We start from the raw sequence: 12,655 nt of genomic DNA, 5'->3' as shown, positions 1-12,655 counted from the left end.
AAAATATCTTGAAGATACTGGCTTATGTTAAGAGAATCTTCTGCTAGCCCCTTTCTATTTGGCAACCCCTGTTTAGAAAAGAATGGCAAATCCTGATAGCAAAAAAAGTTAAATATCAGTTTAGGTGGCTACTAAACCACCCACAATTTCTGGCAAAGTCCAAAGAAGTCAAGTTTCCAAAGTTGGCATGTTTTCTGAAGAAATGCACGTAAACACAATCATATCAAGGCAATGTCAGTTTTAACAACAAACTGACAGTGCACATTTCCAGAGAATAAATATCTCCCAACAGATAATTTCAGAGGGGAGAGCTGGGGAGCTTGGCAAAATACCCAAACTAAGTCACAAACAAGAGGGATAGAGAGCTCTGAAGAGCTGCCCCCTGGTGGCGGGAGCAAACCATTGCAACTTTGGCAACAACAACAGCAAATGTGTTGCCTACTGACATGTACACGCTAAGAACTCTGCCGATCATTTCACAGGCGTTCCCTCACTTACCCCCAGGAGATGTCTATCACACAGGGACTATTACTACCCCATCTTGTTAATGAGTAAACTGAAACACAAAGAGGTGCTATTAGTGCCAAAGCCATGAATAGAAGCAACCCCAAGATTTCCGACCATGTATCCAACCTCTCCCCTACGCTGTTTCTTATGATTTATTAGATCCCAGAAGTAAAAATAAGTGGACCCTCCAAGGCTGAGGTGACCCACATATCACAATCTGTCAGTCTGTCTAGTCTTCCCCAGGAATGGCTGGCTCTGGGAGGCCAGCCTTCACCTCCCTTCCCCACCCGAAATGACTGTCTGTTGACCTGAGATACACACTCCCAGAGGCAGAATCCTCCAAGCCAAGGGCTGGAATCCACCCTCCCCTCCTACTAACAAAGCATACCGTTCTCCCACTTGCTTAAACTACAAAGCGCTGTTACTAGCCTAAATAGTTGAGCGGATATTCACAGTGTGCGTTCATCTTGGAGCCCAGATCTCTTTCTCATAATAGAACCAGGGCAGAAAATGCTAATGTGCCGGATGCCGAGTAAGAAGCAAAGAGAAGCCTTCCCCTGAGCTGCGATTTCCCCACAGGCCTGGGGCAGAGGAACAGTTTTCTCCGTCTCCTGTGTCCCGGCTTGTCTCCCACTCCTCCTCTTCATCCTTCCTCCCACATTATCTCGCATCCAGAGCAAAATAACAAAGTTAAACAAAACTGGGCCACAGATGTAGTTCAGTCCCTCACCCCGCCACCCACTCCCACCGGCTCCTCCAGAGAACTTCTATTTCTCCTTTACTTTGGTTTCTATGGGAATTGGAGTTGTGGGGGGGTGCGGGATGCTGAAGGAATTCATCACCAGCAGATGGCTGTGATGTGTGCGGGAAGAGGCAGAGGATCGGGGGCTGCACTTTTGCAGGAGGAGTGAGACGTCCACAGGCCCTAGGGAACCTGCGGCACGTGCTGCTCCTTGCTGGGCTCCCCTCACAGGTGTGTGCGGTGGCGAAGCAGTGCTTACCTCTGGGGGTACATCAAAAGGCTCCACCTCGACATCAGTTGAGTTGGTTTTGTCTGAAGTCTGCTGAGGCTTTCCGTCATCAGTTTGGTCACCCTTGTCTTTACTTGAGCTTTTGGAAGATTTAGAGTCTTTGTCCTTGGAAGACATCTTGAGGTTCTTGAGCGCCTTGGAAAATTTAGACTCCTGTGCCCCTCCCGAGAGGATTTCCACAGCAATTTCTACCAAAATTCTGCCCCGGAATGACACGCCTTCTCCAAAGCCTTCGTTCAGTTCCTGGTAGTCATCCATCAGACTGTGGTTCCTGGGGGAGCCGTACAGGTTAATCCAGGCAGGTCCAAAGGTAGGTAGGAAGCCTAGAAAGATCCCAAACTTTAGTTGCCTGGTTATGTTTACAAGTTGATTATGTTTTCCTTTATGAAAGTTGTACACATTCACTTAGAAATGTAGAACATACAGACAAGAGAAAATATTTCCAGGCATTTTGCACCACCAATAGACAGCCAGTTACCATTTTGTTATATTTCTTTCTAGTCTTTCTTCCATGCAAATGTTTATACTTGTTCACAGTTGAAATACTATGAATGTTGATATGCATCCTTGTCTGTTCATTCATTCATCAACTGTGTACTGACTCCTAACATGCACCAGTCACCATGCTAGACTCTAAACAGCCCAGTGGAGAATAAAGCAGATACAAACATCAAACAAATATCAATGTGTAGACACTATGAAGGAGATATACCTGGTGCTACAAGAACGAATAACGGCCTGATATAGCACAGAGGGGAGTTAGGTGGAGAGTGAAAGGAGAGAAAAGATAGATTTCTATGCCCCTGGAAAGGAGCTTGGAGACAGAAGCTGAAAGGGAAAGCCACGGTGGCTGGCTATGTGGGACGAATTTGGAGAAATGAATGGGTCTGAAGGCCTTGATGAGGTCTTTATCCTAGAAATTGTGGGACTATTTTAGAAGGTCTTAAGTAAAAATATAACATAATTGGGTGTGTGCTTTAAGATCACTCTGGCTGCTATGTGAATGGGTATAAAAATGGATCTGGGCAAACTGGTCTAGGGATCATATCATCACCAAAACTGAAGACATCGGTGGCTCCTAGGGTGATGGTAGTGGAGACTGAGAGAAGGAAATGTTCTATGATCTGTTCTAAACATAAAACTGAAGAGACCTCATGATTGTAATTTACTATTAGCATAAGTATTTTCCTTTCTCAATACGTTGCATCTGGGAAAATACACAGTATCAATGTGAACATCTCCTTGGCTACAGAACGTTCCTTTTTGCCAGTCAGGTTAGATAACTTCCCTATGCCTCCATTTCCTCATCTATGAAATGAAGAAGCCAATGGTACTTGTCTAACCTATCAGGATTAAAAGAGATAATATCTATTAAGTGCTTCACATAGGCCCTTAGGAAGAGCTCAAGAATATTAGCTTTTACTCTTAATAGATATATGAATCATAACTTGCTTAACAAGTCCCCCAGTGTTGACAGGTAGATATTTCCATTCGTTGTCAATAGTTTTGTGCCTAAATAGTTTTGTTTTCTCCCCCTGCTCCCGTACCCCCTGAGACTAGAGTCTGTCCTTCCATTGAGTGAATTGCAAGAAGCAGAGGTATTGTGTTAAAAAGAATAGAAAGATTTTATGGCCCCCGCTGTCTAGTTTTTAAACACTCCTATACATCTCCCCGAAAACCATCAAGATGTTCCTGGAAAGCTGTGGGTAAAACACATTCGCATCTAGCTGAGAAATCCTGTAGACAGGTAGAGTGCGCTTTCTGCATTAAACAGCCTGTGGCAAACCCTTCCGTAGTATGAAGAGTTAAGCAATAGATATTTATTGAAGCTTTCCAATGGTGCCACTCTGTGAGGGCCACAAAAATGCCATCTCGATCTCTGCTTTTGCCAAGCCTTCAGTATATATGTGTATATGTACACACGCACATGTACAAATATATACATCAGTTAGCACAAATTTGTTGTGCAAAGAAAGGTTGCCTTGGATTTAAAGGAAGTGGTAGATTTAAAGGAAAAGGGGGGCGTTGTTGGGATATTTAGAGAGTCCTCACTTACTGATTTAGGTTTTATGAAGAAAGAGCTTTATCCTGGGTGGAAGCTCTTTCCGCCAACTCAGTGGATGAGCTGGGACATGTTCCCTCCCTGGGCCTCCGAGGGCACTGTCAGAGGCACCTCCCTGCAATATTCATGCTCCCTGCTCCATCAGTCAGCTGGGGGCTCAATTTGGGGGGATCATTTAAACATGTAAAAACCATTTTTATCTTCCAAGCCATGCAAAAATATGTGGCAGGCCAGATATGGCCCCTGGACCCACTATTTGCCCTCCTCTGATCTACTCCAAACATTTCATTTTCCAATTAAGAAATCTAAGGCCCAGAAAAAGGGAGGGATAGCCTCACACACAGGTGTGCTCATGGATCCCAGAGGCTGGCTCCAGCCACTGTCCCGAACCAGCCCACACCAGAGACCACACAGGGCATGGCCTAACACAGTGCCTGCCCCTAAGCCTCCCGTTTTAAGGGCAAAGGCTCCAAATCAATCACTTTGAGGCCCTATGTCCAAGTCAGGCCTGTGAGGCTTTACCTTTATCTCCATCCTGTTCATTGGAGATTTTCTTCAGGTCTATGAAATGGGTTGCCAGCGCTACATCGTTCATGCTGCCTTCATCCCACACCTGGATTTTCACCCTCCGACACAAGGGCGGGAACATCTCCTTGAAGACCACCTGTTCGTGCCACACAGGATCAGCACAATTCTTCTGCACTGTGGTTCGCCCCTAAAAACAAAGCCAGAGGATGCAAAATGAAAAAGGCCCTTGACTGACCCAAGAAAACCCGTCAAATCCACTGGCAATATAAAGTGAGTTATTAAAAATAATGAAATTTCTTCCACCCGACACCCGTGAAAATCAGTTATACCCAGCGCACATTGCTGGTGTCCTACTCTACTCCAGACACTGTGCCAGGCACTGGGGGCAAAGGTGAGTACATCTCGCGTTCTGCCCTCCAGAAGTTCTCATCATCATACTGGGACAAGGGGTGAACCTCACACCTGTGTTATAAATAGGAGCTGTCCCATGCACCTCCAGGAATGCAGTAGGTTAGAGTTAGACCCTGAGTTTGTGTTCTATAAAAGTAGGAATCTGTGCAAATCTCTTCCCTAGTCTGGACCTCAGTTTCCGCATCATAAAATGGAGGTGATGTCCTATATGACCGCCAAGGCAGTCCAAGTCCAAAATACTCCAGGGTTCACCCTGGCAAGTGAAGGGGGCCGGGGTAGGCATACATTTAGGGCAGAAACAATATGTGTGTCAGCTGAAGCTTCAAAGTCCAGTGGCCAGGACTGAGCTCCGGCCATGTGCCCAGGTCCTGGTATGTTCAATGGCTCCTGAGCAGAGAAGAATGTGGGCATCGTCAGGGATGCCCACGCTCACCAGGTCAAAGCTACCTGGGCACACTATGGAGCATCCTTGGGGGAGGGTGGTAATTCTGCAGGGCCTGGGGACTGTGGAAGAGCTCAGAGAAGTAGCCAGGGGTAAGAAAGGTGGCCTGTCTGCCTGGGTCCTAAACCATGGTCCCCCATGGTTCCTTTCTATGATCTCCAGGGGACAGGGAGTGACCTCTCTCTTCTTTCTTGCCATGTGACCCCATGTACCTAGCTTTTTCTCCCAAGGCACTTCCTAAGTTTGATTTTCACTTAATTTCATTTGACTAGAAATGTCCAGGGTAAAGAGCAGGGTTCTGGCCCGGGCCTACCACTCTTAGTGACAACAGGTCCTCACCATCTGCCCAGCAAAGGAGACCTCCACAAAGGGATCCACGAGGTCCTTACTGTCACCCACAAAGGCTTTGGTGACATTTGCCATGATGCTGGAGTTCATTTTGGGCAACCCTTCTGCCCTGTAGAGCCTCACATAGAATCTGGCCCAGGGTCTCTCTGATGGAAACCCTTGAGGGATCAAAAGGTTCCTTAGAGGGGGACAAAAACAAACAAACGAACAAAATTAAACAGCGCTCTCGCTTGAAAGAAGAGAGAGAAAAGCTAGAATGAATTTGGAGACATAAAGAAGGACCCTGATACATGACAGAAATCTGAAAAGATTAGGATCTATTGCTAAAATGGGTGTTCTTCCTAGTTTCATGACAGCGAAGGGTATGATTAGAGTGAATGCAAACTCATTTAGGCCCTACAGTCATAGGACGAACACTGCCTCCCACACTGCACCTTAAAAGAGGTGTGTTGTCTTCCCATTTTCCAAACACCCAGTGTTCAAAGTTATAATTCTTTCAAAGGAAAATCAGCTAAATTCAAATAAATCAGATAAGCTCAGCAATCGCTTTTCTTCTATGGGTTATTATAGGAAGACAGGATCTTCTTGTCTTAGAAGCCGATTGCCCAACGGAGAGTTATGTCTTTGATGAGACACATCTTGGTGCCTCCAAGAGAGCAAAATCCCAGGTGGACAAGCCATACACTTGGCCGTTCTCATGTACCCATAAGGGAAAAGAGGGAGGGGGGAAGAAAAGAGATGCACGGAAATTGGGACATATCATTTCCATTGCAGAGTCCTGGACGAATCTGTCTCACTTTTCTATCTGCTCCTCAGCATCAGAAGTTTTAGGGTTGGTCTTTAAGATGTCACCCTTCCCAGTCACACTGATGTCACACTTCAGGTACCCCTTCGTGCCAGTCCTGATGTCACCAGGGTCTGTGAGCAGGGCCCACTTATCGCAGAACTGATGACCTGTAAAAACATCCCGACAGCTCAGATGTCCCGCACAAATGGACCCAATAGCTCCACCCAGGTCTCCCCACTCCCACGCTGAAGGTCTCCCACACTCCACTGAGGGGGTAGCTCATCTGGGCTATTTCCAAGTCTCATGCTGCTTCCCTCTCCTCTTTTTCTCCTTTCTTTTACTTCCCATCCTCTTCTCCATCTTTTTCTGCAACTGGACTTCCACCTGGTGCAAATCCCCTAGCCAGGATTCTAGCTTTGATGGGATAGAAGGACATTAATAGAGCACAGAAGTCACATACTATTTCACAAGCTATACATGTGGCTCATGGATTTTTCCTGTTTTTTTTTGTTTTGTTTTTTGGTTTGGCTTAGACTGTGGGTCCAAACATCAAAATCTCATATAAAAATCTACACTTCTGGCTTATGAAAAAAAATTGTTAAACAAGGCAATACAGAGGGCAATACATTTCCACACAACAGCAGATGGTAAAGGAGCTGAGTGGATGCTAATCACAACTGAGTTAGTTGAGCTACTTCAAACTCATATGACCTGAACGCCTACCTAGTCACAGGAGTTTGAATCACAGTTGAAAAGGACTTTCATGGGAATATCTACATTTGTTGTTGGTTTTCTTACTTATTAGAACTTGGCCTTGGACAAATTACCTAACTTCCCTGCATTTCACTTTCCTATAAGTCAGGGATAATAATGATTATTATAACAAATCCTTAGATGGCATGCCACAGTTATTATTCTTTGCTGGGTCCTACACTAAGTACTCGATATATATTTACTAACTTAATCCCCCAAAAACCCTATGAAGAGAGCACTAGTTTATCCCCATCTTTTAAAGATGAGGAAACTGAGCCACAGAGAAGTCAAATCATTTGCCCAAGTTTGCACAACTAGGAAAGGGCCGAGTAGAATCTGAACCCTGACAACCTGGCTCCAGAGTCCATATTCTTAACTTCTACACTTTCCTGTCCTTCTTGATGATGTCTCACAGCATTAATTAGACAGAATTTGTGATAATAAAAAAAAAAAAACCCTGCTCAGAAGTATGGACAAAGAAGATAAGTTTATCATTAGCTCTTAAACTGAGGAAAAGAGGCATGCCTTGACTCAATTTTCTGTACCTGGTGCTCAGTGTTACTGAATGGTGGGCTAAATGGATGAGCGAATCACTGAGCTGACCTCCAGGTGGGGCCACCTGGAGAAGAGTAAGAGAGATGTCGGGGGGCCACGCTTTCTTACCAGGTTGGTTGTACACAGTGCCCAGGTCCACTTTGAAGGCCCCAATGAGTACGCTTCCTATCAGCTTGTGGTGAAAAACCTGAGGTGAGACAGGGCAGTGAGTCCGGCAGAACTGTGTTTCTTTTTGAGGATAAGCTTGTGAAATGGGTTTCTGACACTTCAAAGAGCTCGCTAGGTCTTGAGTCTTGTCTGGGCTTCACTATCCTCTGAAGCACAATGACATTTGGTCACCAAAAGTCAGAGCTGTGAAGGGTGTCCAGAAGTACCTCTTTCTCCGAGAAGGGTTTCAGCTAATCCTCAATGGAAGGGCACCTAACAAATCCCACTGTCTAAAAGTGTTGTTTTTTTTTTTTTAACCAAAATGAACTTTTGTGCAGCCAATCCTTAAACACCCATCTTTGCCTGTTGAAACTTTACCCATCCTTCAATGCATACAGCAAATGTTGCCTCCTCCAAGCAGTCCTCCCTGGTTCCCCACAGCTAAAAATATTCCGTTTCTCCCCTAAACTCCCACAATACTTTGTCACAACTTTTTCAGACAATTCATCACATATTACTTTGAGAAGTTTCGAACATGCACAAGAGTCAGAACCAGGGAAATGGCCATCCTCAATATTTTGTCTAATCAGAAGACAGCCAAGTGCCTAGCTGGTTACAGCAGTACATTTTAATGCTAATGCTATAAAGATGAGTTAAGTTCTAAAGGAAGGTGTTGGAGCTGGCCCTGGATTAAAAAACAACATTGTATGAGGCACTGCTGAAGAATCAGGAGGAGTTTAGCCTTTGACCCAGAAAAGAGAAAAGTGGAATGTGGAGGAAGGGCAACTGTAACTTAAATGTCTTCAGATCTTGGAAGTACTTCCATCTAGAAGAAGGGGTAAGTTTCCAGTGTAGCTCCTGAGTTACAGGAAGAAGATTTCAGCTCACCGTAAGGACAATTGTTATAACAGAACTTCTCAGCAATGGAATGGGTTTTCTGAGAAGTAGTGACTGCCCCATCACTGGATATAATCAAGTAGAGCCTGAGAACCTCATGTCATGGAGGTGATAGAAGAGAATTTCTGCCCCAGCTGGAAGTTAGACTAGATGACCTCTAAATTTTCTCTTAGTCATAAAATCCTATGAGTCCCTTGAATCAAGGACAGTTTCCTACTCTCTTCCACCCACTATATGACCTTGTGCATAACAGGTGTTTGATGAACACTGAGTGAACTAATGAATGATTGACCAATCGAATGATGGATGAATGGGAGGCTGTTATAACTTCTAAACAGCTCCTTTGGTAGAAGCAGTAAGAAACAAATTCAATTGACTTCAAGAAATGAAGACATGACAGCCCTTCCCATCTCCCTTTCCACTCTTCCTCCCTTGCCCGAACTTTGCAAGGGTGTTAGAGATCTGAGGGGAAGCAAGGGCAGCTTGGCTTGAGTCACGCAGTTATTTACGGCGCACACTCACCAAGCTCCGTCCAACCCTTCCAGGCTTGCAGTTGCTAATGTGGCTTCCCAAAGGCCCGAGCAAGAACACAAGGCTGACTCAAGCTGTTCTCAGGTTGAAGGCATCTGTGTCCCAGTGGGCATGATAGGAAGCAAGAGCCCCAAACGGGTCTTTAAGTAACACAGGAGGCCTCCTCAGACCATGCATCTAGGGTGAGCACCAAGCACCTGGGGTGGGCAAGCCTGTGATGACCAGAACCCTGGGGCACCTGACACACAGGCTGCGGGGCACCCTGTGTGCCTGCGACCACTGTGGAGGGAGGATGGTCTTTGGACCCACCAGGGTCTGCTCCAGAGAGCAGTCTGTCCCAATAGCACCGGCGCACAGCGCTTCCTCCCTCTCCTCCCATGCTGAATTTATTCTGGGCATGCTGACCTACAGTTCATGAATGAGCAGAAAATTTGTATTAAATACTCCCCGCTCAAGGGCAGGTTTCCTTTTAATATCTTTGGTCTCTGTCCCAAAGGGTCATTTAGGGAGACCCTTCTTCTAAGTTAGAGGACCATAGAAGGGCACTACCAGCTTTGATCCTCTGTCTAAAAACCCACTTGTCCCACAGGGAGTCATGAACCCTTGTCGATGACACAGTATAAAAGTCTAGCTATAAACTGTTTATCTGCAAGCTAGAGAGTCCCTTAGGAGTCTGCTATAAAGCCAGTCTCACAAACAGACTGTTGCCCAAGCTATGCAATGTAACAGAGTCCTGGGCAATGTCCCAGGTCCCAAAATATCTCCTGCACCACTTGTCATCATGCCTGAAATTTAAACATGAAGAGCCTTTGGCTCTTGATGACTTTTCATTCTTCAAGAGTCACATTCTTCAAGTGCCCCTGGGAAAGATAATGTCATAATTTCCACTATTGCCTGAGCCTCATGCAAGGCTGATACATAATGTGATATATATAAATATATAAAATATGTTTTAAATGTTATATATCATACATAATGTGTTATGTATGATATATAAATATACATGTATACCCATATGTAACATAAAATTAAAATAAAGATGAGTGAATGATAAAGACAGATAAGGAAGTCTTGGAGACAAATTTTACCATCTTCACAATTCTCACTGGAGTTGGTGTCACTGTTAGAAAAACATTTTCTCCTCCACACATCTTATGTTGGTGCATAAAGTAGGAATTTCTGTCCTCTGAGAACTATTTGGAAGAGGGCCTGTACCCTGCAAGCCCCACCCCTCCCTTTTCATGTGTGAACATCTTCACTACCCTCCCCAAGCCAGAAGCAATGATTTCTCAAACTGGTGCAACAGATGCAGTCTGTCACCCACTGATCTCTGTCCTTCTACACTGGTGTGAAGTTGGGAATGGTTCAGCCCCAACATGGGCATTTGCCCTTCCCATTCCTGTCCTCCAGGGGTTGGGCCAGCCTGGATAAGGCACCTGACTGACCCAGAAATCTCCCTCTGTCCCCTACTCTTCAGACTTGGTCTGTGGAGGTAGGAATTCACCTGCCAGGGCTGAGGAAGGGTCTGTGCAGCCGTCCCGGCCCCCCATGAGTAGGTCTGGAGATCTATACTCAAAGGCAACTACTATTAAGAAGCCAAATGGCAATCATTTGCTCAAAATCACATACATCTTCTGATCCTCTGATGTATTTGGCTCCCTCCTAATTCTTTCCATTTATCTATGTATTACAAACTAGGAGGGGAAGAGATGTGATTAATTATCATTCGTGTAGATACTACCCCAAGAGAGAAACATTAACATTTGCTTCATAAAAAAAGATAGAAATAAATTAAAAAAGGCAATTGTCATTGGAAGCCTACTTTTCACATTCCCACATTAGTAAGCTACCCAATTCAATTCATGATGGCCTGTTGGTAGCTTACATCGTGCTTCCAATAAGCATAGATTTTCTTGAAAAGTGTTCCTTCCTGAACTCCTCTGTTCTGGTTATTTTAATTCTATCCTCTTGGTTTCAAACCCACCAACTCACACTCATCCTCCTGAATCTATTCTCCCCTGAAGCTGCCCTTGTGGGCCCCCAATGCCTGGAACCCCTCCCAGCTCCCCCACCAATCATATACTTACTGAGATTTTGATGATCTTGTCAAAGAGATGCACTTGGGGCCCAATGAAGTCAAAGACAAAGTGCTATAAAACACAAAGTTCATTCTGACTGTAAAGTCCAGCCTTTTAAGAACCCTGGTCCCGGAGTAGATTTCAATCTGCATTGTTCTAACCCACTTCTGCGCAGTCCTCAGTGGCATGAATATCTATGTCATCAATTGATTGGCCATCCCCTATGGAAAGCCATTTAACTTGTTTTGGAATTTTTTTTTCAAATTAACAAAAAAAAAAATAGAGACCACCACCAGCCACATCTTTGCACAGGATATAAGTGAGTTTTCCTCTAAAATGGACATGAGAAATGAAGTTGTTGGGTCATGGTGTGCATGCATGTAAATACTTAGCAGACAGCATGAGATTTCTTTATCAGGGAGCTTGGCCATTTTAGATTCCTACAGGCAGCATATAAAAACCGCCATTTCTCCACACCTTTGCCAGGCCTTGAGATGGTCAAATCTTTTGTTTATTTTGACCTATACAGAATGATGGGTGAAAAGAGCATGTCTGTGTGGAATACACCGTATTTTGCCATGGATAATGCACACTCACATTTAGGTGCTACCCATGTATAATGCACATCCTTATTTTTCCCTCAAAAATTTGGGCAAAGAAGTGTGCATTATATATGGTAAAATACGGCAGTCAGTAATTTTGTAATAACCATGTATGGTGTCACGTGAGTACTAGACTGACTGAGGAGATCACTTTGTAAGTTATACAAATATCTAACCACCATGCTGTGCACCTGAAACTAATAAAAAATAATACTGAATATCAACTGTAATTGAAAAATAATAAAATAATATTTTTTAAAAAAAGAGAGAGAGAGAGACATGCCTAGAGTCATATAGCTAGTTATTGCTGGGCTGGGGACCAAGCTGGGTCCTCCTGAAATTATCACGCAAGGGGCTCACAGACTAGATATTTCAACATCTGAGCTTTACTGAGTACCTTTTAAATGTGGGGGCATGATTTTAAGGTGCAGAAAACTGGAATAGTGTGTGTGGTGAGGGGGTTGTTTGTTTTGAGAGCTGATGGGTGTTAGGAGAGGTAGAACTAGAAAGTTGTTTTGTTCACCATTTCTTTCTTTTTTATTTTATTTATTTATTTTTATTTTTGAGCTGCAGGATGGAGGAATGACCCAAAGACATTAGAGATGAGCATGACAGCGGTAGGAAAGAGAGAAGTGACTGCTAACGCACCAACAGCCTGTTTTTAGTGGGCAAAACAGAAAACCCAAAATGTGAAAACGGCAAGAAATCATCATGTATCATGAGACTTTAAAAATGGGGGTCCTTAGGTACCAAAAAGGGTACCATGTATCCGTTGTCTTCTGTTTAAAAAAATAGAAAGACATGTAACATTTTAGGAAGTTTTTCATATACGTACATTCAAACTCTTTAAAAGTTTTGTGTTGAGAATTTCTTTTGTGTGCAAAATTCACTTACATAAAATTCTTCACTCCTTGAAATATGAGATGCCGTGGGTTCCCTTGGACCAATAAATTAGTTCCAATGTTTATTGCCTTCT

General features: G+C 44.1%; 1 protein-coding gene across 1 annotated transcript in view; it reads right to left on the bottom strand.

Annotated features, from left to right (window-relative positions):
* Nucleotides 1-12,655, bottom strand: part of FER1L6 (fer-1 like family member 6) — a 94,277-nt gene that overhangs the window by 71,651 nt on the left and 9,971 nt on the right. The window contains exons 5-10 of the mRNA XM_054590092.1: nt 11,087-11,149; nt 7,533-7,611; nt 6,127-6,283; nt 5,321-5,507; nt 4,123-4,315; nt 1,509-1,861 (exon numbers count right to left, since the gene is read on the bottom strand). Of these exons, the coding sequence (XP_054446067.1) occupies nt 1,509-1,861; nt 4,123-4,315; nt 5,321-5,507; nt 6,127-6,283; nt 7,533-7,611; nt 11,087-11,149 (1,032 nt within the window). The remainder of the gene's footprint in view (nt 1-1,508; nt 1,862-4,122; nt 4,316-5,320; nt 5,508-6,126; nt 6,284-7,532; nt 7,612-11,086; nt 11,150-12,655) is intronic.

This window comes from Pteronotus mesoamericanus, unplaced genomic scaffold (assembly GCF_021234165.1).
Source record: "Pteronotus mesoamericanus isolate MK-2021 breed Mesoamerican mustached bat unplaced genomic scaffold, CSHL_Meso_final scaffold_174, whole genome shotgun sequence".
In the NCBI taxonomy this organism is placed as follows: domain Eukaryota; kingdom Metazoa; phylum Chordata; class Mammalia; order Chiroptera; family Mormoopidae; genus Pteronotus; species Pteronotus mesoamericanus.
Note: the sequence above shows the minus strand (reverse complement) of the source record. Positions and strands in the feature narration are given on the sequence as shown.